We start from the raw sequence: 27,593 nt of genomic DNA, 5'->3' as shown, positions 1-27,593 counted from the left end.
TGTTGGGCAGTCCACCATTTTGAATGCCATCCAGGGTGTAGAGAGGCAGTTGCAACAAACAAATGCATTCCTGGAGGGCATTCATTCTGGTCATGCAGCCCTTCAGCGAGCTTTTCAGACTCTGGCCTCAGCACTGATGGCAGCCATTGTCCCCGTCTCTAGCCTCTCCCCTCCAGCTTCCTCCACACCGACCCAATCCCCTGTACCTCAGCCTATCCCAAGCACACCTACAGACCAACAAGCACACACGTCAACACCCAATGGTAGCTCAGGCAAACATAAGCACGACACATCCCACAGGCATTCACGCAAGCATCACACACATGTAGACACAGCAACATCCACTGCCTCCACTGTGTCCCCCTCCTCCTCGTCTCCCTCCTCCCTCCCAGTCTCGTCTACACTCACACCTGCATGCACTACATCTACAGCCACAACATCCCTCTCCAGCACACCCACCACCACACCCCGCTCACGTGCAGTCACCACCCCCACTACCATTCACACGTCCTCTCCCAGTGTGTCTGTGACGCCCCCTCCCAAGATACACAAACGCAGGCACACACCCACCCAACAGCCATCCACCTCACGACAGCGTCCAGCGCATGCACCTTCACCCAAAGTCACCAAACGTACACCTCCTACAACCACCACCTCTTCCTCCACTCCCAAACCCCCTCCAGCTACCCGTCCCAGTGTGTCCAAAAAACTTTTCCTGTCCACCCTTGACCTCTTTCCCACACCTCCCCCACCACGTCCATCTCATAGGTCCCGAACTAGCAGCTCAGCCACAACATCTCCAGGACCAGTGGTGCCTGTAGTCACCGGAATCTGGAGTGCACCGGTCACCAGGACAGCCAGTGTGGTACGGAGCCACAGCACAGTCCCCCACCTGTGCAGCATCAGAAGTTGGCCAGTGCCCGGCGGGAGAGGGGGAAGACTCCAGCCACCAAAGCCGCTCCCAGGGGTCCCGGTGGGAGTGTGGAGTCAGCTGTGACACCTTCCAAGGTGGGGAAGGGCCACAAGAAACCCGGCAAGTCTGGGAAGAGCAGCACGTCGGAGAAGACCGCCATCATCCCCGCTGCCCAGGAGGCCACCGCCAGCACCAGCCCAGCTGCCCAAGAGGCCACAGCCAGCACCAGCCCCGCTGGGCCATGAAGGACCGCCAGCACTAGCCCCGCTGGGCCATGAAGGACCGCCAGCAAAAGCCCCGCTGGCCCATGAAGGACCGCCAGCAAAAGCCCCGCTGGGCCATGAAGAACATCCAGCAAATCCCAGCTGGGCCATGAAGGACCGCCAGCAAAAGCCCCGCTGGGCCATGAAGGACCGCCAGCAAAAGCCCCACTGGGCCATGAAGGACCGCCAGCAAAAGCCCCGTTGGGCAATGAAGGACCGCCAGCAAAAGCCCCGCTGGGCCATGAAGGACCGCCAGCAAAATCCCCGTTGGGCCATGAAGGACCGCCAGCAGCTGAGACCCTGTAATGGAGACCGCCATCTCAAGCACCGCTGAACAGGGCACCGCTGAACAGGGCACCGCCATCCCAAGTACCGCTGCACAGGGCACCGCCATCTCAAGCACCGCTGAACAGAGCACCGCCATCTCAAGCACCGCTGCACAGGGCACCGCCATCTCAAGCACCACTGAACAGGGCACCGCCATCTCAAGCATCGCTGGCCCATGAGCGGCAAGGGCACTGACGCAACTGAGTCCGTCACGGGGTGAATGTTGCACTCTGGGCACTATGCCCCCTCCAGAACCAGTGGAGAGATACATCCACTACCTCAGTCCTTAGCAGGATGAAGCACTCTGGGCACAAAGCCCCCTCCAGAACCAGTGGATAAAGGCATCCACTCCCTCTGTCCTTGGCAGGATGAAGCACTCTGGGCACAAAGCCCCCTCCAGAACCAGTGGAGAGATACATCCACTACCTCAGTCCTTAGCAGGATGAAGCACTCTGGGCACAAAGCCCCCTCCAGAACCAGTGGAGAAAGGCATCCACTCCTTCTGTCCTTGGCAGGATGGAGCACTCTGGGCACAATGCCCCCTCCAGAACCAGTGGAGAGATACATCCACTACCTCAGTCCTTAGCAGGATGAAGCACTCTGGGCACCATGCCCCCTCCAGAACCAGTGGAGACTGTTATCCACTTGTGAGACTGTGGCTTTGCACTCCCCAGTATTGAACAGTGGGCAACCCACCCACTGTAGAGACTTGTGAGACTGTGGCTTTGCACTCCCCAGGATGGAACAGTGGGCAACCCACCCACTGTATAGACCTGAGAGACTGTGGCTTTGCACTCCCCAGGATTGAACAGTGGGCAAACCACCCACTGTAGAGACTTGTGAGACTGTGGCTTTGCACTCCCCAGGATTGAACAGTGGGCAACCCACCCACTGTAGAGACTTGTGAGACTGTGGCTTTGCACTCCCCAGGATTGAACAGTGGGCAAACCACCCACTGTAGAGACTTGTGAGACTGTGGCTTTGCACTCCCCAGGATTGAACAGTGGGCAACCCACCCACTGTATAGACTTGAGAGACTGTGGCTTTGCACTCCCCAGGATTGAACAGTGGGCAAACCACCCACTGTAGAGACTTGTGAGACTGTGGCTTTGCACTCCCCAGGATTTAACAGTGGGCAACTCACCCACTGTAGAGACTTGTGAGACTGTGGCTTTGCACTCCCCAGGATTGAACAGTGGGCATGGGGCCCCCTTGTGGATTTGGTGTTGTGCACTCAAGCGGCTGAGGTGCCCCCCTTTCCCTCCCCCTGAGGTGCCTGTTTAGTTGCTGTCTGATGCCCCTGCAGTGTTCTCTCCGTCATGGTCGGGGATCTTGTGTGGGCCTCGCACATACCGTGTGGTCCCAGTGTTCCACGGACTTTCTTAGAGCACTACCTGGACTACTATGCTTGGTATATATTATGTACATGGTGTATATATATATTTCTGCCTACTCGCTTTTAATATATTACAATGGTTACACTCATTTTCTATTGTCTTTGCATTCTTCCGGGGGGTTTGTGGGGTGTAACTGTGATGTATTGATGTGCATTAATGTGTGTGTTGTAGTGGGTGAGGGTGGGGGTGTTGCATGTGTGTGTCCCTGTTTTTTGCCTCCCCCCTCCCCTGTGTCGTAGGTGTAGTACTCACTGTGGTCTTCGCCGCTGACGTTCGTGCTCCTGGTAGAGGAGCAGGAAGACTATTGCAGGGAGAATTTGGAGTTCCGGGTCCATGGCGTCCTCGTTCCTCGTGGAGTGTGTAGAGGTGAGCGTTTTCCCTTCGGGATTCCTGTTTCTGCCGTGTTTTTATCCGCGGTGAATCCGCCCCGGAAAAGGTGGCAGATTGGCCTGTCATAATAGTGTGGGTGGTACATTGTCTCCCGCCTGTTTGTTGGCGGTGACCGCCACGCTGTTTACTTGTACCGCCGTGGCGGTCGGAGTGTTAAAGTGGCTGTCTTTGTTGGCGGTTTCCGCCACAGTCGTAATTCCAATTTTTTTACCGCCGGCCTGTCGGCGGTCTTACTGTCACTTTAACACCGACGCCAGGGTTGTAATGACCACCATTGTCTAGATTACTTACCAGTAAACTTCATTAATATGATTCTGTATTCCTTGTGCCACCACTTTATAAGTGAGAGAGGCCCCAGTTCTCTAATATGGCGCCTCTTCCCCAAGCTCCTTTTCCCATTTCAATTAAGACAGCAAAGAATTTTCTTTCTGGTTTAAGGTGTCACACATAACATGGGACCTCCTGGAAGTGTATGCTCATTTTGTATTAGAACAAGCAGAATTAAAGGAGGGAAGTTTATATCACAGTCTCACACTTCTCCACTACAGGTCCAGGTCCTGTATGACGCTGCTTTTTTACTTATAGGATGATCCCTCATTCCTCAACTGATGGGTTTAAGTGAAACCGGGATTCATTTCAACATTACAATGGTTGATAACTATTGTATAGTTTATGCAGTCTGGCTCCTGACAAATTATTGTCAGGTCTTTGTAGTCTGAGAGGGTCATTCTGACCCTGGCGGCCGGTGGCCGCCAGGGCCACCGACCACGGGAGCACCGCCAACAGGCTGGCGGTGCTCCAACGAGCATTCTGACCGCGGCGGTTCAGCCGCGGTCAGAAGCGGAAAGTCAGCGGTCTCCCGCTGACTTACCGCTGACTTACCGCTGCTCGTGTGAATCCTCCATGGCTGCGGAGCGCGCTCCGCAGCCATGAGGATTCTGACCCCCCCTACCGCCATCCTGTTCATGGCGGGAAAGCCGCCATGAACAGGATGGCGGTAGGGGGGGGTCGCGGGGCCCCCGTAAGAGGGCCCCGCAAAGTATTTCAGTGTCTGCCTTGCAGACACTGAAATACGCGACGGGTGCCACTGCACCCGTCGCACCTTCCCACTCCGCCGGCTCGATTACGAGCCGGCATCCTCGTGGGAAGGTCGTTTTCCCCTGGGCTGGCGGGCGGTTTTTCAGCAACCGCCCGCCAGCCCAGGGGAAAACTTGTAATACCCGCCGCGGTCTTTTGACCGTGGCGCGGTATTTTGGAGGGCGGCATCCTGGCGGGCGGCCTCCGCCGCCCGCCAGGGTCATAATGAGGCCCTGAGTGTGAGACAACACATTACAAATTCATAATCGACTTCAGTGAGGCTGTGCAGTCTGAACCAGTTGGGAGACTTGCAGGGTTGCAACTCTGTGCTTTAATGAAATTGCATCTAGATTCGCAAATTGGAAAGCTGAGAGCGTTTTTTAAAGGGAAAATGTACCCTGAGGGAAAAGAAACAAAATATGTACACTCTGCAGCAGCAGGAATGTTCCCTTTGCAGCCCAGGTCTGGAAGCTGCAGCCACTTGTCTTGTTAAGGAAGCTCGTAGTCCTTCTCTTTACCACTTACTCCCTCCCCTGACCCCTCCTTCGAGTTGGTAGCAGACATACACAACGGCAAGGAGTGAGAAAAAGAGGATTGTGGTATCATCTGTGCTGCACGGAACATCCGGCTGTAGGTATCGGGCAACATCTTAACTACCCTGCCTCTGGAGAATTCAGGAAACTTTGATGGGAAGTGTGAATTTTCCCGAACTTGGCTGATTATATGGACAGTCGTTTAAAACCTTACTGGGCCTGAGGTCAAAGTGGGCAAGATCTGATGGGAAAGACATTCCCTGACTTTTTTTATTTTCATCAAAACAGTTTCCATACTTCCTGTTACAAAAACTACAGGTCCTAAGTGGTTAATGCAGAGGTCGAAGTCGAAGTAGGCAGGATCGGAGGGGCCAAACTTTTTTAATATATAAAAAAAGTTGCCCCACTTTTTGTGATAAGACAACCGTTAATTCCGAAAATATAAATGCTTTATGTGAAGTGTCATTCAAGGAGTCTCCTGTGCTGTGGAACCGAAGTCAGGATGACAGCTTAACAATAAGCAAGCCATTTTGCCAGGTTGCCTGCTTGCCTGAAAGAAATGCAAATGTGTGTAACTGGTTAATCTGCAACTGTAAAGGGTGCTTGGGAGGTGACCCTGGCTTTAATTGATGGAATTCACTTAAAGCTTTGTGATGACAAAAACTTATTATTTTTCGGTGGTAGTGCAAGGGAGTTACCAGCTGAGCTGTGAAGTGCGTGCTCAGGGACAGTTATAATAAAAAATTGCATTGCATACAGGGCATAACTAAAATGTATAGTTTGGAACCACATTTTATCTTAAATTTGTTTGCACAATTTGTAGCAGTCTATCATATACTGTGTGTAATCCAAATTTAAAATAATGATTTACATATTCACAGTGCTATCTGTCACAGGCTGGGACCTCGTAGCACTAAAAATACATGTCACTATTCTCCACTGCATCAACAAAGATTTAATTCTGTGGCTCTCTGGTTACACATAGACCTCTGCAATGCATTAACTAATAGAGGTTTCATTTCCCACTGATTAACACATTTTTTAAACTTATTTTCGTTTAAGCTGTATGTTATTTTATATGTACCTACCTGAAGGTGAAAGACCAAAAAACATACAAAATATTTATTTTTTTTAGCCGCACCTTTGGCCCCGCCCCCATTACATGCAGCATAACAGTTCCCATATGTTTTTAATGCACTTTCCGCTGGATTATTGATATAATTACTAACCAGTAACTCCATTACTCCAAGTTAACTCTCTTGCGTTTCTCTGTGCAGATGCTTAATCAGCAAATTTAAAGCTTGTTCAGGAGGGGCCTCACTTCGGCGTGTTTCCAGTCCTCGGGGAAAGCCACAGTGATGGAGGTGTTCAGGACCTTCCTGAGTCTGTCGCTGATGGTCTTACTTTTCAAGTTGAAAACGTGGTGGAGGCAAGGTTTCATGGGAGCACCCAAGTCCACGGGGTTTATGATGGAGATGGTGTCTTTCATAGTAAAGAGGATCCAGTAGCTGATCAGGTGTTCATGTTCTGTGTCCAAGGGTGTGAGCTGTTTGATGTTTCCGTGGCGGGTGGCTGGTGTTCAAAGTTTTCGTAAATGGCCGCGATCTAGTTGTGGAAGATGTCTGAAACGTTGTCGCACGGTTCCTGGGAGGGTGTGATGTTGTTCTCAGAGGCAGCAGGATTAGTGAACTCCTTCACAAATGTGAAGAGTTCCTTGCTGTGGTTTGTGCTAGTTTCTATGTGTTCTCCCAGTGCGTTCTTCTTAGTTTCTTTCAGAAGGCGGTGGTATTGTTTGAGGGTGATCTTGAAGGCAGTGTGGGCTTTTGTCTTTTTGCTGGTGCGCCACTTTCTTGCTGGTTGCAGCAGTTTCTTTTGGTGGACTGCAGTTCCTCGTTGAACCAGCTTCCTTTTTGATTGGTCCTTTGCTCTTGGCCGATGGTGTTGAAGCAGTCTGTGATCTACTGGGAAATGTTTTTGCTGCTTGCTCTAGGTTGTGTGTGGGGTTTGGGAGGTGGGAGCAGAGTACATTGTTCCATTGGTCTTCTGATACTTTTTTCCAGTCTCTGTGCATTGATCTGGGGGGAATGGTGTAGAAGTGGGTGGGTCCTGAGATGGTGAAGTGGGTGCTGTAGTGGTCTTTCCAGGAGAGTTGTGTAGTGTGGTTGTACTTGACTCTGTCTTGGCTGGGCAATGGTGTTGGCTCAGTGTGTGATCCACTGGGAGAAGTTTTTGCTGCTTGCTCCGGGTTGTGTGTAGGATTTGGGAGGTGGGAGCAGAGCACATTGTTCCATTGGTCTTCTGGTACTTTTTTCCAGTCTCTGTGCATTGATCTGGGGGGAATGGTGTGGAAGTGGGTGGGTCCTGAGATGGTGAAGTGGGTGCTATAGTGGTCTGTCCAGGAGAGTTTTGTAGTGTGGTTGTACTTGACTCTGTCGCTGGAGGTGAAGATGGGGTTGAGCGTGTGTGTTGAATTTGTTATTTTCAGCTATGTTTCTGACCCTGCCCCCACACTCACTGGCCTCACCCCAATGCACTCAGCATCTCAGCACCTATACGTCTTGAATGGACTTTGACCGCTGCCCCATTATATTCCCTTTCTGGGTGGGTACTAGAAAAACTGGTGCAATAGTAGCCCCCTTCATTGGTTTAGGAAGCGTGGGGGATGCTGGGGATGTATCCCCCCAGAGTTTGGAGTGGAGGTGACACAGGGGACAAGGGTGGTTGGGATGAGGGGATAAAATCATTTCCCCTTTCACTTCCATGATTCGCAGGGCCATTCGCGCACAAAAGCGCTACCTACAATGGCCCTGCACTTGAACTGCTGACCTGCGTCCAGCTATCTATGACCACTTTGATGGTCACAGAATGAAGGTGAGTCAGGAGGCCACCTATGCCCTCTGCCGTTTAGTTTGTGCTGTTTACAGCAGCCCCCATTGTGCATGCAAGAGGACAAGGAGGGAGAGGAGGATAAAGCAGTGTTTGCTGATTGCTTGACCCTACCCCCACCTGCTGCTTTACAGACACGCCCTGCAGGGAAATGAGGAAGGTCTAAAGAGGGAGCAGACTCCCACTCAGCTTGACGCCTGTAAGCTGAAAAGGATACTAAGTAAAATACAGTATTTGCGTAGGATGACACCATTTGGTGAAATTGGGAAGCCGAGATTGAACCTTTTCACACTTCACAATTCAGCTTCTATAAGTGTATCTCTTTCTAACATCTACACCTAATGTTTTTTGCCAAATTAATGAAGGGTTAGGATACAGCATGCATGACAGGAAGAAGCCATGTTTTATTTTGGGTAGTTTTGCCTAGGGTTAATATTTATGTTGTTATTGTTACATTCTTTTGCATATTGACGTATATTATGATCTTATTTGTTTTTAATGTTCTTGTTTGACTTGCTGTATAATTTGTTTCATTAACCCTCAAGTTTTATGAGTACAGACAGTAAAAAATTGACAAATGAAAAAAATAAAAGTTACATGTCAGGGTACATTGTTGATAGTCAAGCACAAGCAAGGCATCGGCAATGCAGTGTTTCTATCAGTGCATCTGCATAAACCTGGAGAACATTTCACAATGTTACAGGGAAATACAGTGAGTGCAATCCATGCCCATGAGAGTGAGTGCAAAAAGCCCTAAAAAGCAAGATACAGTTTGACTGTCACAGTGTTTAGACAGCATATTGGATTGTAGTTTATCAGATCTCTGTGTATTGGCAGCATATATTTTTCACAGGCATAGAATGCTTACTCTGGTGTGGGTTGGGTTAGAGGAGGTTGATGGCTGCACATCGTCATCTTCAGCAGCGTGGAATAAAAAGGTACATAGTGGGCCCCAGATATCTTTAAGTCTTGAAGAAGTGGGTTATAATCCTGCATATATTCAACTTTTTTGTTCAGAGGGCAAGATCTCCTAGCCAGTCTTCTGACTTGTATCATAATTGATTTATCATGAACAGGAAATCAATGAATATTCCATTCCACAGGGGTGGCAGATGGCACACGAGCCTGGGAAATGGGGTGTGAAAGTTCAGTGTGCAGGACCACACAGCCTTACATGGTGTTATAATTTTCAGTATACAGTTCTTAATATAGACTGTAACACCAAGAGCTTCTTCAGTGTAAATGCTGTCAGTTTTGACTGATGCTGAGCTGCCCAAGATCACTCAGAGCAGAACAGCGGTCTTGGATCGCTTTTGACATCTTCTGTACAGTTTTTAATTCGCTTGAGGAGAGAGGCTTGATCGGTGCAGACACAGAGGGTCTGAGGGGAAAGGGATGGCCTGTGTTTGGCGCATAGGGTCTGAGGGAAGGGATATGATCTTTCCTGAGCACAGGGGGCTGTAGAGATAGTGAAAGTTTATTAAATCAAACACAAGATATTTTTGTACACCACACATCCTGAACTCACAAATTTGACGGTGCTATTGTGTGATAATGAAGAAAAAAGAAGGCACAGTGAAATAAAATCTGCTTGGGATAAAACAGGTTGATCAAGAGGTGAAGCCGGGATTGAGCTCAGGTTTTGTAGTTTTACATTGTGCAATTCAGCTACTAAATGGTTACCTCCCTTGTGTTATACATCAAAGGTGAAATCATTTTCTTGTAATTCTTGGTGCCTAAGCCTAGATCCATATAAAGGATCAGCTCACCTTGGGCTCAAGGATCCTAGAGGAGGTTGAACTGAGCAAGAGCCAGACTATAAAGGTGTGTCATATTGCTAAAAGGCTATTGGGTGAAGTTCACTTTTATTTTCAGGACCTGTTTATTTTGTTTACAGCTGACAATGTCTCACACCTGTGCAGGAAAAGAAAGCAAACAACAAACACACACTGTGTAGTAATTTCACTCAGAAAAAAGTAGATGAAAAATCTGGTTTATTCAGGTTACAATGAAACCAAGAAGCCGCCACTGTCGTCACCTCACCAGAGATGCTCCAACTGGCATTTGTGGAACGCTCCACAAGAAGGACTCAGCTGTGGGGATTGACATCATTACATTTTAAACACATTCACATTAATATGCCTAGTTGAGGCACAACATATTATCTCTTTTGTTTACAATAATAAGAAACTAAACAATGATGTATAACAAACTGCAATAAAACTAGAACCTTAAAACTAAATTAAACAGAAAATAAACATGAGAGACAAAAAATAGTTTGAGGTACCAATATAACACTATTGCATATGCCACTGAATGATATACTAATCTCAGTTTCCAAGGTACAAATCTTACCCTTAACTTCTTAGAACTATATAAGAAAGACCAAGCAGATCTCCCTTGGACACTCATTGCAGATATCACTGAACAATATTCTCATCTCAGTTTCCAAGACACAAATCTTTTCCCGGACGATCTTCTCAGAACTATATCAGAAGAACCAGACAGACCTTCAGTGGACTGACTGGTATTGTTGGGACACTTGTTATCAGGCCGGAGGGGGGGGGGACAGGGGTGCGTACTACACAGCCCAGCAGACTGCACTGCAGGAGGTTGCTCACTGCCATCTCTTGCACCCAGAGGCGCACAAAAGGAACTTTGCGGTCCAAGAACGCGCACTGTATGCGGCCGGGCGCATGTCCAGACAGAGACCAGGACAAAAGTGGGCCCATCTGTGGGCCAAACGAGGGTGGGCTGGGCCCGCTCTTTTGGGCATTGGGCCCAGGTCCTTTAGTGCTGTCTGCTTCAACTTCTTGAATGTTTTGGAGTTTTTGGCCCCTTTTGAAAATGAGTTTAGGTGCCCTTTTGTGACAAGTACCGGGGGGATCAAGAAGTAAAAAGTATTCTTCTTAGTAATATCACACTTTGTAACAGGTTGTGGACATCCTGCTGCGGCCCCATTACACAGGAGAGATCTCTATATCCTGAACCTTAAATCTGGGGGGGTCCTGTGTTTATGATCATATTGACACCATGGGCAAGCATAAGACTGCGAGTGATAAACCAGCTTCTGAGGCAACCTGTACCACCATCGACTCTTTCTTAGCACAGGCTGTGGATGTTATCTCCAAGGAAATTGATCTGGGGGAACAGTGGCTATCATTGGGGGTGGCTGGGCTTAGTGAAGCGGTTGTGCCATCACCAAGAACTGTAGACGAAACTACTGGCACTGGCCTTGACAAGGAGCGGGAGTTGGCAGGGAAGCATGGGTCTACTATAAAGGAGGAATTAGGCCCTTCTGATATCCACCAATCTTCGGATACTGCAGCTGATGCTTATACATCTGTTGTACATTCACCTGCAACTAAACGAAAGAGGAGGTATAGAAAGGCTACAACTGCAAACTTGGGCCCACTTGCTACCCTCTGCTTGGAGGTTGGTGATTATTCCCCCCATTGGAGGTCACTTTTGGGGGCCCAGCTTGGAATAACTTTACAGCAGCAATTCATTACCTTCTGTCACCGCTCAAAGAAAAGCTGGACAGACTAGAAGGGGAAGTTGGGAAAGTAATTACTTTTTGACAGAATTTGTCTATCCCGATATTGGCTCATAACAATCAAGCGGGGGTCTCCCTACCCAATGGGCAAGGTAATACTACTGCCTCTTTAGATCTAGATAATGCAACAGGCGATCGGCAGAGGTGTCTTCATCTTTGGCTACTGCTTGAGGGGCCGTTGTCAGGTCAAGCTCAGGAGACAGGTTTGAGCCATCGACAACAATTACCAGCTATGACTACTGCCTGCCATAGCTCACTATCGAATCCGGGCCCTCCGCCCCAGTCCCATACAAGGAATTCGGTCAATGCTAATGTTTTGCATCCCCGGGTGAGTCTGTTACAAACAATTTACTCCCAGTCTGTTGTCCATATGTAGCTCTACGGGTAACATCCCACCTCTGAGTCCAGGCCAGCTCGAGACCCCCGAATGTTGAAGAATAAAGTTGCGCACTGGTTGGGATCAAAAGGTTTATTTCCACCAGATAGAGCACATCAAATTCAACTCACAAGGAGAGCGGGGTAGATTAGACCACTAAGGAAAAACTTTGAAGGTGATTGCATTATCATTAATTTTCGAAGCCGGAGATTTGTAGGGAAATTCTAGCTAGGGTAGCATCATGCCCTCCAACTGGTGAGTCTATGATGCTCCCCCCTTTGGGCTTCTTCTATCGTCATTTGCAATCTTCAGCCCATACACACAATGATACATTGAGTGAGCAGAGACTGTTGCATAATTACTCCATTCACCCCTCTGTGTCTAATAGGTTTCAGGTTCTTAGTTCTCTGTCAGATAACGATTGATCAAGACAATGTGGGCAGAAGGATAAGAGGACCGATGCTGATAATTTAGAGGAGTATGAAATGGTCTTAACAGAAAGTGGGTATTCTGTGGGCCCCCAAGTCTCCTTTGGGTTGGTAATAATTATAAATATGCCTAGTGCTGATATTATCAATGTGGATAATACAGTTGAGAATATGCATATTTCCAGCAAGTTTAGGAATGAGTCTGGTCCAGGGGATAGTGAGCAGCACCTGAGTGGGTGTTATAAATTTGCAAGCTGGAACGTGGGAGGGCTATCAAATAAGGTAGGGTCCGAAAAATGGAATAATATCATTAATGGCCATGGTATTATTTGCATCCAAGAGACTTGCTGTGTAATTCAGATACATGTGCAAGGGTGTTCATCTTATTTCCTTGGTGCTATGCCATTTCAGGCAGGGAGGGCTAAAGGTGGGCTTCAGGTCCTTATTTCTAATAAGCTCCCTGTTACTGTGAAAAAGATTTCCTGGGTGGGCCATCATACACAATTGTTGCGGCTAACTCTTGGTGGGGGGAGAGATATGGTGTTAATCAATTTCTACAATAATGTTTTCGAGTCTACCCACAGTGGAGTAGCCAATGCACTTAGGCCCTCATTACAACATTGGCCGTATTGACCGCTTACCTCCACGGCGACAGCTGTCAACATATCGCCGCCATGGCTACCAACCAGCAACGGGTATCATGACCGCCGACGGTATTTCGGTCATGGCGGCGTACGGCGGTAAGACGGCGCTGCTGACAGCAGCACCGCCACGCCAGCAAAACACAGCCGACCGTATCATGAGCAATGATACGGCCCGGCGGTGTTTTGCTGACGCACGCTGCTGATGACAGCAGCGCCGTGGACCGTCTCCAGCCGAAGCACCCCCTGCAAGCAGGTAAGTCGGGTTCTCCGACTGGAGAGGGGGGTTGGGGAGCATTGTGTATATGTGGGGGGGTGTATGTTTTGGGATGCGAGCATGCGGGTGTGAGCCACGTTGGATGCATGCGTGAATGAGTGATTGTGAGTGTTGTGTGTTGTGGATGCATGTGTTTGACAAGATATGTTGGTGTGTGTATGTGTGCATGCGTGGGTGGAGGTGGGTATGCGTGTTTGCATGCGTGTATATGGCTGTGCCTGTGGGTGTGTATATGTGCGGGGGCAGGAGCAGGTGGGGGAGGGTTGGGGAGGACTCTGGGAAGGGGGCGGGGGCGGTGGAGACCCCTATCAGTGCCAGGGAAACCAAGCCGGTAGGCCGGGTCATAATCCCACGGGTGGGAATGTGACGGCCGCCGGGCTGGAGACCAAAGTCTCCAGCCCAGCGGCTGTTACCACCCTTGGTGTGTTACAGTGGCATTGTTGGATGGCGGTAACCGCCAGGGTCCAAATCACATTTTGTTTTACCGCCGGCCTGTTGGCAGTATTACTGCCGCTTTAACACCAACCGCCAGGGTTGTAATGAGGGACTTAATCTTGGCCTACAAAAGTTTTTACGTTCTATTCATACTAACTACATAATATTATGGGCCGGTGATTTTAATCTTCAGTCTTCTTCTGCTCCAGCAACATGGGTATGTGGATTCACTAATCAGGAAGGGGTGGGATATGTCCACTTTTGCCGCAATGATTATGGGGATGTTCTGAATTCAATTATTTGTAAATATGATTTATTGCTTTTGAGATGCAAATGTGTTTTAAAAAGGAGCAGATCCCAAAGTTCAAGGGAAGGAATTCCTCATCCGTTATTGACCATGTCCTGGTGTCTTCATCTGCAAATGGCTTGTGTGGTACCCCTAGCATTGCCCAATCTGTATTAAGTGACCACGATCCTATTAGTTCCCCATTTTTATTTTGGGGCTCAAGGACTTTACTATAATGAATAACAGTGTCTCGTATAGGCCCAATGGGGTGAGAATAAAGTGGACAGACATTGACCCTGACTGCATTATCCAGAAAATTGTGAGTAGGAATTCCTTGGAAGTAGCTCCAAATATGTTGCTAAGTACTTTTGATTACATTATTTGTTTTATCAAGGCTCTCCTGATACACCAAACGAAAGCCACTCTGATTACAAAAAAAGGGGATGGTTCGACCAGGCATGTACCGAGGCTCTGGAGAAGCTAAAACTTGCTCTCCATAGTACACTAAGGGACCCTGAGGTAATTAAGTTCCTCCATGTTAAAGATAAGGAAGAAAGTGCTCCATGAGGACGCCTGGGCAAAATTGGCTTTGGCTGCGGATATGAATGACAATAAGTAGTTTAGGGAGACAGTTAATGCCCCTATTTTGACTAATGAGACACCTCCCGAGACTGGGACCTTTGTACCCTGTTCTTCATGAGTGGAACATTTCTCTGAAGTTTTTAAGTGAAATACTAGGATCGGTGGCTTAGTTGGGGATGAGGAGTTGAGGAAAAGGAACCCTATTCCCATGAAACTTTCTACTGATGAGGTACTTTTATCTCTCCATGATAGCACTGGGGGTAGGACCCTTGGCACTGATGGGGTGCCGGTAGATGTATTTAAATCAGCCACTAATGTATGGGGACCTATCCTTACAAGAGTGTTTAATATCTCAGCTGCTGGTGAGATTCCATCTTCATTGGGTTCTTTCAAAATTATCCTTCGCTTTTGGACTGCTCTGTGAAGGTGCTAAGCAGGATTTTGTTGTTAAGGCTGGAAGAGTGGGCACAGGAGCATAATATTCTATCCCCTGCCCAACATGGCTTTAGAAAGGGCTCGGGTACTATCGAGCAGTGTCTAAACTTAGACTTACTGATTGGGAAGTATACCAGGGCAAACAGGGGCTTTGTATCTTTGTTTTGTAGACCTACACAGTGCTTTTGATCTTGTTTGTGGTCTACGTTGTTTAATCTGGGCGCCCATTCACTTTTTGGCTCGTCTGTATACAAAATGTATAGTGTTAAGTTTGTTTTGGCCCGACGAGTGAATGTACCCCTTCCTTTAAAGTTGGGAGAGGCATTTGTTAAGGTTGTGTTATTGCCTCCCTATTATTTTCTCTATTTGTTAATGGGGTTGAAACGTTTTTGCAATCCTTTCAGGCTGATGCACCCTTTGCGGCAGGGCACCCTATATATGCAGACGATGTTGTTCTGATACCCAGGACTCCAATGGGCCTACAGAATCTAATGAATGCATTTGAGGAATTGATGATATCAAAGGGAATGGTGATTAACAAAACAAAAACCTTTACAATGATTTGTGGCCATAAAGTCAAGAAATGTAAAACCTTTTTTTAACCATAATACCCCGATCATTATTGTAAATTCCTTTAGTTATTTGAGGGTTCTATTTACGAGTAATAGGCCTTGGGGACATCAGATTTCTGCTGTTATAGCTAAAATGAGTAGAAATTCACACTGGATTTTTAGATTTGCAGACAAATTAGGTAGTCGCCCTATTAGAGACATGGTAAATATTTATAAGGTGAGAGTCGTGGACAGCAGCTTACGGGGCTGGACTCAGGGTGCACACGAAAAACACATTCCTTCAAATGGAGGGAAATAGTTTTTTAAAACGTTTACTCTACTTACCTACCTCAGCTTCTAATTGGATAATACATCAGGAGATAGGATTACAGTTTCTGGAGGATGCGCTTCTGACAAGACCTTTGTTATTATGGTATAATATTTGGGCAAAAGAGGAAACTAATTTTACTAAGCAGATCATTCAAGATTGTTTAAAATTGAATAATGTTTTATGGATTCTTTGGTTAGCCTATATCAATTCTTCTTTTAATATCTTGTTTAAACTATCTATAAGGTCGGACCCATCACAAGTGCTTTCTTTTTCTAAAACAAAATTAAAAATCCTCTCTGCAGTATATAGTATGGAATGTAGGGGAGTGGAGAAATGATGAAATTGACAGTTGGTGTTTATATGTCTTTTACCCTGGAGGAAGGTTGTAAAAGTTATTTATCTAGCGTTGCTAATATACAGTACCAGTTTCTTTTGAATTTGATTGGTTATTATACACCATTTAGTAGCGTTCCCTAAGATAAGGTCCTGCCCATCGGACATAGTTCCATGCCCACGTGATGGGTTTAGTAAACAATGCACAACGAACTTTATGCTGTTCTGTAAATATTATGTGCATCACAGGCATTTCGATCTTAAACCCCTCCTCGTTGCCCAGAATATCAGAACCGTTCAAACTGCTATGAAGTTTGTTTTAAATGACCTTATTTGTGTGTTATAATGTTGCACTTTATATTTTAAAAGCTATTTATGTGAGAAAAAGCACCATGTGTTAGCTGGTAACTGTGTACAGAATTTGTATGTGGCACATGGATTTGGTGAGTCTTTTTAGGAATATTTTAATTATTTATCACTATGCATGTTTGTGTATGAGAATGATTTTGATGATTGGATTGATTTTAATTTTTTATTTATGTACTTTAATGGCTATTTTGAATATGCAGTATAAACCAAATCGAACCAACTGGCCTGGTCAGCAATACCTTGTCTACCAGAATCTTCTGAAGAGTATTTCAAACTTGAATCTTTGACTTGTTTGGACTGACGGGTTTTGTCAGCATTACTCTGTCTACCAGAAATCAAATTTGAAATTTTGACAATTTTATGGACATTCCACCAATGCCCTCCTTCCACATATACAAGATTGCCACACACTCTTTCGACCCTAACAGGCTCACCATATTTTTCATCTCCTTTCTTCCCAAAACCAGGGGCCATATGTACCAAGCACTTTCCAGTCGTAAATGGCAGTTTGTGACTGGAAAAATGCTTATTGCCATGTACCAAAAGCAAAATGTGACTCAGTAATTTGTTACCAAATCTCATTTTGCATTTGCGATTTGGTATTAGGAAAGGGTGTGTTTAGGGCATCACTTCCTAATACTGAATCGCACTGGTATGTATGAATGTTTTGCGACCTAAATGCAGTTGCAAAACATTAATATTTTACCGACTCCATAGAAGAAATGGTAACCCATACACAAACGAGAATTGGGATTGCATGTGAAAATGTTTTTTAAGGGCAGGCAGTCCCACGGACCACTGCCTACTCTTAAAACATTAAACTGAAATGTTTCATTTTACTTTTTGAAACGCAGTTGCATTTTTAAAATGTTTTGCTTTATTTAAAAGCAAACACAGACATTGTGGTCTGCTGTCCCCAGCAGGCCACCATCCATGGGTATTTAGCAGTTTCGAATGGGTTGCAAATTGTGACCTACTTCATGAATATTAATGAGGTAGGTCAATTGTGACCCCTACGTCAAGAACACATTACTACATAGATGGTTGCGATTTCCTAATAGTACATTGCAAAGATTAGCTATTAAGAACTCGCAAAATGAAACTTATGCACATGTGGCCCCAAGGTTTCTTCACTCACACCAAATCGCCTACTTGTATCATTATACTTTTAGGACATTTCCTGACATTATATGTATCCTTTTGTTTTATTTGACTCTCCACAACTCTTTGGAGTATGGCTTTCTGATCATCAGTTTTAATTACTTTGGGGGTCATTCTGACTCCCGCCGGCCGCGGTATCCGCAGGGCCGGCGGGAGCCGCCAGAATACCGCTGCGCGGTCACAAGACCGCCGCAGGTATTCTGGGTTTCCCGCTGGGCTGGCGGGCGACCGCCAGAAGGCCGCCCGCCAGCCCAGCGGGAAACACCCTTCTACAAGGATGCCGGCTCTGAATGGAGCTGGCGGAGTGGAAGGGGTGCAGTTGCACCCGTCGCGATTTTCAGTGTCTGCATGGCAAGCTGCGCCGCCATGGAGGATTTTCCATTTCTGACCGCGGCTGTACCGTCGCGGTCAGAATGCCCTTGGGAGCACCGCCAGCCTGTTGGCGGTGCTCCCGCGGTCCCCGGCCCTGGCGGTCCATGACCGCCAGGGTCAGAATGACCGCCTTTGTGTCTAATAGATCTAACCAACCAAGCAGGATACAATACTGAGGTAGGTTGTCGACCACTTAATAACAAGAACAGAGTCACATAGGCCACAGAATGAGGGGGTGTGTGGTAAAACCACAACATCAACTTGATACCTTCTTCCACATTGTAATTGTTATTCTTAGCTCCCTTAATGCAGTCCACCACAACCCTGTTCATTCTCTGTACCAATCCTTTAGACTAACAATTCTTTAAACTAACAATTCATTATAAAGTTTACATTTTCTGTTAATTGTTTTTCAGATTTCCACAGATGAATATTCAAAATTGGGATTTCCCAATGCAGAAGCATTTGCAAATATGTATCAATTTTATCAGATGAAACCAGATCGCGATATTAAACTAACTCACCAACTGTACCCAAAAGTGAAAAACTTTGACCAGTTTTTAACAGAAAATAAAGACGTCCTTAAAAACTTATTGAAATGACAGCATGATACTACAACTTGCTATTGTGATGCACATTTTCTGCTTGGAAGAAAAAGTGTGATGTGAAAATAAAAGTATATCAAATATTGTGCAACCTGGAAAATATACATTAAAGCACAAATATGTTATCTGCAAAACCTCTTTAATCTCTGTTAATCACATAGTTGTGAAATAAATACAATTTCATCACAAGTGTGTTGGAGGTGAAGTCAAAATTCAGTACCATGAAAATGGACTATTAAATTCTAATAAAGACTCATGAGAGAGAGAAACAGAGAGAGAGGGAGAGAGAGGGGGGAGATTGAGGGTGTGTGTATGCACACATACTGGGGTAACAAAGGTAAGACACTTGTAAAAAAATAATACAAAAGAGTTGCATTAATGGAAAGCATAAAAATTGGGAATTCGTTTTACAAATTTATAACAGCGAAGATGCAAGACTTAAAGGGCATTTGTGTGCTAAACATAAAGATGTGTTTTATCTACAGCTGTATGGAGATTGTTAATGAAGATGCTAGTGAAGTGCGGGGGTGAGAGTGGTGCAGGTGAAGTGGGTAGCTCAGTGCTAGAAGAAGTTAATTTGTGAAATGGAGGTGGCAGAGCAGTGGTTGTGTAGTCTGGTGGCTTTCGGTAGTAGGTCCTTTGTGGGTTAAATGTTTGGTTGCCATAGTTATTTTTGTGATATAGAGGTGGCAGTGCAGTGTTTTTGTAGTCTGGTGGCTGTGGGTAGTGGGTTCTTTGTGGGTTGAATATCTGGTTGCAGTAGGCTGGTAGTGGAGTAGTATGATTTTTTTTTTTGCAGGGTGTGGTGTTAGTGCAAAGCTGGCCATGATTGGCTAGAGCGGTGCGTCAACCGGTGGTTGGTGAGCCATTACCCTGTGGGTCCTTTTTCTGGAAAATAATTTGAAAATCTTACCCTGGAGAACTTTCTGTGAGAGACAGTTTTCAATGGACAGTTCTGCATTAGGGCCTTCCTCACAATTCGTACAGTGTTGAGTCTTGAGCACCTCTCTGCATCCTCTGCCGTTAAGCCAAAGCAACACAACTTTCTCATACATGTCCTTTACTTGCTTCTGCAATTCCTGAACCGAAGGGTATGGATTTGTTGTTGTCTACTCTGTCGAACAACTTTCTGTAACCGCCCGAAATAGGTTGACATCTAGTGCCACAGTGTCTATTTTTGCCTCAAGGGGCAGCTTGGCATGCTGGATGGCATGTAAGATGTTGTTGAACTCGGTGTGCATGTCCAGAGTGGACACCATGTGGCTCAACAAAGTATCCATTTGCTACAGTGATTCCCACCCTTCCCTGGGCAGCTCACCCTGCTGGGGCTTGGGTTGCTTGGTCTTCCCCTTCACGGGAAATGCCAGTTGGATCAAGGATGAGAGAGCGCATCAGGAGCCCCGTATCTGATGAAGGGCCAGTCCCTCTCCAGCTGAGACTGCGCAGAGTTCAACAATATACAGGGTCCTCGACAGTATGAGGGTGTAGGCTGTTTGTGCAATGAGTGCCTTCCATGTATGCTTTGTCCCCACCTGCATTGTCAGTATGTTCAGGATATGCCTGGGGGGAGGATGGAGGAGGGAGGTTGGAGGCAGCAGGGCAGGGGGCAAACACACACGCTGCTTCCCAACCGGCTGCGCCGATACAGGGGCAAGCCCACAACGCTGCCATCATGCAGGGCCCAGCTATCATCACAGGCTTCCCCCACCACCACCTGAGGGTAGGTACTGGCTTGCTCCCTTGTCGACTGCCAAAGAGGTAAATCTGGTTTCAGGCCCCTGTAGCACCTCAGCAGTCCACGACCCTCCAGCAGGCCTGCTCAGTTACCTTCCTGAACCCCCAAGGCCCCCACTTGCTGTTTCTTGGCAGCCCCCACCAGTACTGATGCCCAGGAGCCTGCGCCAGTTCAGGTTCTCTCAGGACTGACCCGGCTTGAGGTTTGGATTGACCAGCTGTTGTCTTACCGCTACAGCAAGGGTGGGGCCACAGCCCCAAGCGTGGTTTAGGCAGAGGCCTGTTTTTCAGACCTCATTCCCTCTTCGATCCACACTCAAGAGGCAAGTCCAATATTTGTGCCCAGCAACTGTCCAGCGGTTTCCTCTCCCGCTGTACTAGTCAAATCAGCCTCCAGGTCTCCCCTGCTGTTCAGGCCAGCAATATGGCCAGCACACCCAGTCTGCAGTGGTTACGTTTCTGAGGCTGCAACTCTGGCCTCTTCGAGGGCCACTGCCCCAGCGTTATTCGAGCCCTCGGTCCATCTCGAAATCTGCCGCAGGCCATTGATAGCTCTTCAGGGATCGCTCTTCCTCTAGGCTGCGTGGCTCCCGTCAGCACAACTTCATTAGGTCAAGGCTCCTCAGGCAGGATTATTGGGTTGGGCCTGGTAGGCTGCACCAAAGCTCTTCTAGTTGCATCCTATCTGGTTGGGCCACACCTCTGGAACTGCAGTGTTTTTAAAAACTGCTGTGTTTTTAATGTGTTGTTCGCCATTTCTGGTAGTGCCAGTGGACAGGCATTTAGGTGCTGGGAGGTAGCAGTGTGGTGTGGGGAAGTATTAAAATAATATGAGTGCAGTGATTTTGGGTGCTAGAATTTTTTGGGGAGCAACAACAGTGTTGGGAAACTGTGTTAAATGGGATATTAATGTGGTGTTGCACAATGGTAGCAGTTAACTTTGTTAGTAATGCAAAATCAAATCAAATCATTAGCATTTATAAAAGCGCGCTACTCACCCGTGCGGGTCTCAAGGCGCTAGGGACAAAGGGGGTGGTTATCGCTGCTCGAACAGCCAGGTCTTTAGGAATCTCCGGAAAGCGGAGTGGTCCTGGGTGGTCCTGAGGCTGGTGGGGAGGGAGTTCCAGGTCTTGGCCGCCAGGAAGGAGAAAGATCTCCCACCCGCCGTGGAGCGTCGGATGCGAGGGACGGCGGCGAGTGCGAGGCCAGAGGAGCGGAGGGGGCGGGTGGGGACGTAGAAGTTGAGGCGTCTGTTGAGGTATTCCGGTCCCTTGTCGTGGAGGGCTTTGTGTGCGTGGGTGAGAAGTCGGAAGGTGATCCTTTTGCTGACTGGGAGCCAATGCAGGTGTCTCAGGTGTGCGGAGATGTGGCTGCTGCGGGGTACGTCAAGGATGAGGCGGGCCGAGGCGTTTTGAATGCGTTGTAGGCGATTTTAGAGTTTGGCTGTGGTCCCAGCGTAGAGGGTGTTGCCGTAGTCCAGGCGGCTCGTGACGAGGGCGTGGGTCACGGTTTTTCTGGTGTCGGCGGGGATCCAGCGGAAGATCTTGCGGAGCATGCGGAGGGTGAGGAAGCAGGCGGAGGACACGGCGTTGACTTGCTTGGTCATGGTGAGAAGAGGGTCCAAGATGAAGCCGAGGTTGCGGGCGTGGTCTGCGGGGGTCGGTGCGGTGCCGAGGGCCGTGGGCCACCAGGAGTCGTCCCAGGCGGACGGGGTGTTGCCGAGGATGAGGACTTCCGTTTTTTCAGAGTTCAGCTTTATGCAGAACTATAAGATAGTAGTACAGTGGCATGGGAGTGTTCCTGTAGTGTTCTGTGTCAGCAGTGTGATGCTGGTAGTACAGTGGTGCAGGGTAGTAGGGTATTGGAGTGAAAGATGTGATTTTCTGAGGTATTACAGTAACCATACTTCAATATGGTAGGGTAGTCTTTTGGAAGTGGTAATGTGGGAAGTGGTACTCTGCTCCGCTTTGAAAGTGCAGTTTTAGGACACTGTCCTGAAGTACTGTGGGTAGTCATGCGATTGTAAGTGAGTTATAGTGATATTTGTATGTTGCAATGGGCTTCTGTAGTGCCAGGAGGCAGTAGTGTGGGGCAGGGAGGTGGTGATGCACTGCTGGTCATAGGTAAGGCAGTGCTAGTGTAGTGCAGTACAGTGGATGTAAATGTGTTTTTTAGTTTGGTAGTATGTGTAGTCTTGGGTGGCAGTGTGTTACTGTGAAGTGTACACTGCAATAGTGTGAGAAAGGGCCTCTTTTAACATGGTTAGCCCCCAACATTTTGCCTGAAAATGATGTGGTTTCTAACTGTAAGTGTCCTTGGCCTATGCTAAACAGGTTTGCAGGGCCAGATCTCTTTGCCCAAAACTGTACTATGTTTGGCACTCCAGCCACCTTTGTAAGTCCCTAGTAAATGGTAGCCCTGGTACTTAGGGCATGGGTACTGAAGAGAAGCCCCCAGAGCTGCAGCACCAATTGTGCCACTCTGAGAGGCCCCACACCAGCCTCATACACTCTGCATTGCAAGTGTATGACAAGGTTTATCCAAAGTTGCAAACCTCGATCTGGCACTCACCAAGAGTGCCATGTTCACTAACACTGCATGCAATATAGGTAAGTCACTCCTCTGGCAGGCCTTTCAGCCCCAAGGCAGGGTGCACTATAATGCATATAAGGGTAAATGTGTGCATGAGCAAATATGACCCTATTATGTCTTTGCTCATTCTTAGACATAGTATGTGTACAGGGAAGCCATAGCTGGTCATTACAGGTTCCCCAACTGCATGATGGCTTCTCTGAACCCTGGGTTGTTTGCCAGTGTTGGATTTATTATAACATGTACCCAGAGGGTACCTCAGAGGTGGCTAATCCTAACTAGCCTGCCACCACCAGACATGATTCTGGACTCCTGGGGTGAGAGCTTGTGCTCTCAGGAACCAGAACACAAACCTTTTCTTGGGCGGAGGTGTCACACCTCCTCCCCCAGAGAGGCACCCTGCACCCGCAGTCAGCTTCAAAGGCTTTGCCCCCTTTGAGATCTGAACTCCTCCTCTGCTGCTAGCAGCAGATGGCCGCCCAATGGTTCTACCTCCACTTTAGGCAGGAATCCTAGCAAGGATAGGAGGAGTGGCAATCCCCAGCCTGCACCACCCCTCAGGAATGGCATACGGGGTGACGCCTCCATTTCAATTTCCTCCTTCTTGGATTGTAGGAAAATAGCCAATTAGAGTTAGGGATGTGACCCCTTCCTACAGGAAGTGGTCGCTTAGTAGGTGTAGCCACTCTAATGTAGGTGGCTCATTGGCCACTACCAGGTACTCCCCCTAATGCCCCCTAATGCAGTATTTAGAGGGCATCCCTAGACCAAGACCTCAGATTCAATGGACACAAAGAAGACTAGGACAAAGAAGACCCATGGCACAAAAGCTGAATTCCTGCTGCACAAAGAAAAAGGTACCAAGCCCTGCCTGCTGTCCAAGGACTTCACCATTGCCACTTAGCGTTGCCTGAAAACCTGAAGGACTCTACAAAACCCCAGAGCACCTCCAGCCTTCTGAAAATTGGCAAGAACCTCTATCAGAGTGAAGATATCACTCTCCTGCACCCTGCAGGCAAGGAACCCACAAAGTCTGATAAAGTGACCAGATGCTGAATAACGACCCGGACCCAGCAGCCCAGCCAAATTCCGTACAACAGCCCTCAAGGAGAAGACTTGCCACTGTGCCAAGTTTGGTGGTACTGCAACTCTCTAAGGCTGTGGCGTATCACTACCGGGGGTACAGGACCCCCAATTTAAGACACCCAGAAGCAAAGTCCACTCTGGACTCCCAAAAGCACAGAAACAAGCACAAAGCCGAGGGACTTCAGGATACCCGATAACCACCCCCCAGAGTGGCCCTGCTAACCTGCAATCCACCCTTAGAGTGGCCTGCTCCTGACTTTAAGGACTTCACAACACAAGACAACTGGTTGACCTATCTGCCCTGCACCTGGCCTCCCTGGACCTTGCATTGATCAACCAGCTGTGCTATACAGCTCCCTAACCCCTTCCGATCTCCACCCTCCAAGGGGCCCAACATACTTACCTTTAAGTCCATCTTTGCAGTGTGTTTCCAAGTGGTCCACTTCTCCTTTGGGCGCCAGCTCCAAGAACTTCAGCTGCTTCTCCTGATTGAACCGGGAACCCCTGACGTTCTCTGGCAGGCACATTGGTCACTCCGATGATGTTGAACTAAAAATAGAAGGTGACATTTGTGAGAGCACTGCCTGATTTTATATGCATGCTTAAAGTTTTGCCCATTGATTCCTATGGTGCGTAATTACGCAGAAAAACATAACATTTTCTAAACTTTTTTACCTCTGGAAACCAACGTGGGGTTGCTTGGACTCTCTGCACAGTGCACGTCATTTTTGTACACTATATAGAGAGCCAGCCTCCTACAAATGGTTGCAGTTGGAGTGTGAGGTCACTTGGTTTTATCAAACATATTTGCAGTCCTTCATCATTTTTGTACACAAAGGTATTCATCATTTCTGTAGCTGCTGCATTTTTTGTGTTATGTTAACTAATCCACCCAAATAAGATATGTAACATAGGCCTTTAAGAAAACACAAAAAGTTACTTGTAACGATTTGTAACTGTTTCTGTGCAGTTTATATGCGTTTCAAGCACACAAAGGCTGATCTTTTTGCAAGCATTACTTTATTACACAAGATAACATCATTCATTATACAAGCAAGTCAGCAAAAATAATTAGTTGCTGAATTTAAAGTTGAAATTATTGACTGTGTGTAAAGCGACGCATCTTTTTTCATGATTACCCCTGTAGTTTTGGACTGATGCTGCTGGTTTCTCCACTGTTGAGTGCACTGAAGCTTGTTAACCAGACCTTAGTGCCAGTGTTATAACCCTTTACCAAACTGGCTACCCCCAACTAGAATATGTTAACTTACTTTTAAAGTCCCTAGTATATGGTACCAAGGGTCTCTGGGACCTGCATGTTAAAGTGTCCACTAAAAGCTGCAGCACTGATTGTGCCTCCCTGAATGTGACAAGGGACAACATGGCTCCCAGCCTGCCACTGCAAACTGGAAAAACTGTTTTATATGGCTAGTTCGACTTTGCCATTTAGTCAATGGCAAAGCCCACACCCGACTTAATGATATATATGTTTTGCTATGGAAGGCCTATCAAGCCCTATGACAGGGGCTGTCTATTGTTAAGAAGGACGTGTACTTTCATGTATTCTAACAGTGAAACCCCCAAATTGTAATTTTTAGTGTGGAAAAGCTGGTGGCCCCATTGGCAAATACAGGATTACACAATGACCCCTCAGCTGTGCTAACTCCTGAATGGGAGCACCGAAATGGGTGTTCGAGATATCAAATTAATTATGACATTAAACCAGACTTAATGCCCAAGTCGAAGTTAATGCCACTTTTAAGGAAGAGCAACTTTTAGAAAGCTGTCACTCTGTTGCCAAATTTCTCCAGTGTCCATTCACTGATGCTGGCAACCAGACAGCCTTCTGCCCTCCTGGGGAGGAGTTTGAATGACTCTCAAGAGCAGACCAATAGAGGTCTGCTGCAGTGAGAGGTGTTACCTCCCCCTTGTAGGAAGCCACACAGAGTGTTGGCCCAAAAGGCGAGCTTTGAAGGAGAAGCCACTTTTGATGGGCAAATGACAACCAAACTCATGAGGGGCCACTCCTTTTTTCAGGTAGATGAGCGGGTAGCGGGAAAAGAGTGGGGGGACCACTTGTCAAACTGTTTTTCCTGTGAGTGTGTAGCCGTTGGACAGCCACCCATCTAGGGTGGGCTACCATACTTCCCACACCAACTGAGGGTTTCAGACATCTTGGGAGTGGACAGAATAGTGCACTCTGGGATAGCTAAGATTCCACACAGCCAGAATCCGGAATAAGATGAGAGGGAACCCGGTAGTCCATTGGCTAGTGACGGCTTCATCAGCGCACTTTCTGGGCATAAATACAGCACCCCTGACACCCAGCCTCGGATCACAACTGGACTGGAGAGAAAACCAAAAACGGACTGGCCTGCTGACCCCTGAACCTGGCAAGAGAGGCTACACCAACTAATGGGCTGCACCTGCTGTAACATGGGCTAGCAAAGAAAGCACTTTGCCTATAGTGCCTGACTCAAGGAAATATCGCTCCAGAGCCACAAACCAAAAAGGTGAATACTAAGAGTCAGCCAGCCGACTCCCTGTTCCAGCACCAGGACCATAAAAGCTGAAGTAGCTTGTTCCAGATAGTCAGTAGCCACATTCACAGAATCACTGCTGACATGCAGCCAAAAAGACAATTTCTAGATGCTCAAATGTTGCATCAAAATCTGCTGAATGCATGAGAATCGCCAGAGCACAGATTTGTCACTAAGGATGAACACTAGCCTTCTCCAAAGGAAAGGAAAGTTATCCGCCTTAGTGGATCAGTTGGCTTTTAACACTACTGGTGCCTTACCAACTATTAACAAGGAGCTAATAGCTATGCATGCTATGGGTAAGCAAAAACATTAGCTTTAGACACATTAGAGATGAAAGGCAGAGTATGCCGCATACTGTGTGTACAGCAGTGCAGTGCCAACGTATCTGGTAACAGTAACCAAATTAACAACAATTTTTGAAATATAACTAACATCATGCGTGAGATAAAGGTTCTTGAAGAATCAGGTGGATGGGAGGGGGTTAGCTAAGGGTTTAGTGTGATTGTGAAAGGGTTCTCAAAGGTTGGTGAGTGGTTAGACCAGATAGGAAGAAGTGTCCTTAACATTATACTAACCCCTTATAATAATTGTTTTGATATGCCTAATGAGTGATACGTGTCTTTCATCATGGGTATGGTCAAATTCTGGGAATGTGAAGTAACTGTCAGCAATAAGTGGAATAACATGAGCGGGGAGAATATGAGCTGCAAAACATTCAATCCAAAATGTACAACAGAATAAAGTAGCTAGAGGAAGTCAGGCGCAAGAAGGTCACAGCAGAGAAGACTGTAATGTAAAGGTACGTAGTTAAATTAAGTAATTAAGTCATAGCTGTGATGTTTTCAAAACTCACATGAGGAGAGCATTGTTAAAGGTCTTTATGTATATTATTATTAGTATGACAATAACTAACATATATCTGAAGATGATTACGTTTATTTTAACATTAGCTAATATAAGCTTTTATTCCAAAATGGCTGATGCTGCCTGCAACCATCTTTTCAACATGTAATTTTTTGTTGTCTCTGTCTTACTCTGCATCTAGATGATTCATGCATCAGTAACATTGTAAACACTGTCTTGAGATGCAATGTCTCCCAGTTACAGAATGATG

General features: G+C 47.1%; 1 protein-coding gene across 1 annotated transcript in view; it reads left to right on the top strand.

Annotated features, from left to right (window-relative positions):
* The window catches only part of LOC138285620 (nmrA-like family domain-containing protein 1), a 122,030-nt gene extending 103,372 nt beyond the window's left edge, over positions 1-18,658 (top strand). Inside the window, exon 5 of the mRNA XM_069225802.1 lies at positions 18,336-18,658. Coding sequence (XP_069081903.1) covers positions 18,336-18,521 — 186 coding nt within the window. The 3' untranslated portion in view covers positions 18,522-18,658. The remainder of the gene's footprint in view (positions 1-18,335) is intronic.
* The last annotated feature ends 8,935 nt before the right edge of the window (positions 18,659-27,593 follow it).

This window comes from Pleurodeles waltl, chromosome 3_1, assembly GCF_031143425.1.
Source record: "Pleurodeles waltl isolate 20211129_DDA chromosome 3_1, aPleWal1.hap1.20221129, whole genome shotgun sequence".
NCBI classification, from domain to species: Eukaryota; Metazoa; Chordata; class Amphibia; order Caudata; family Salamandridae; genus Pleurodeles; species Pleurodeles waltl.
The sequence above is the reverse complement of the archived record's forward strand: the minus strand, read 5'-3'. Positions and strand labels throughout refer to the sequence as shown.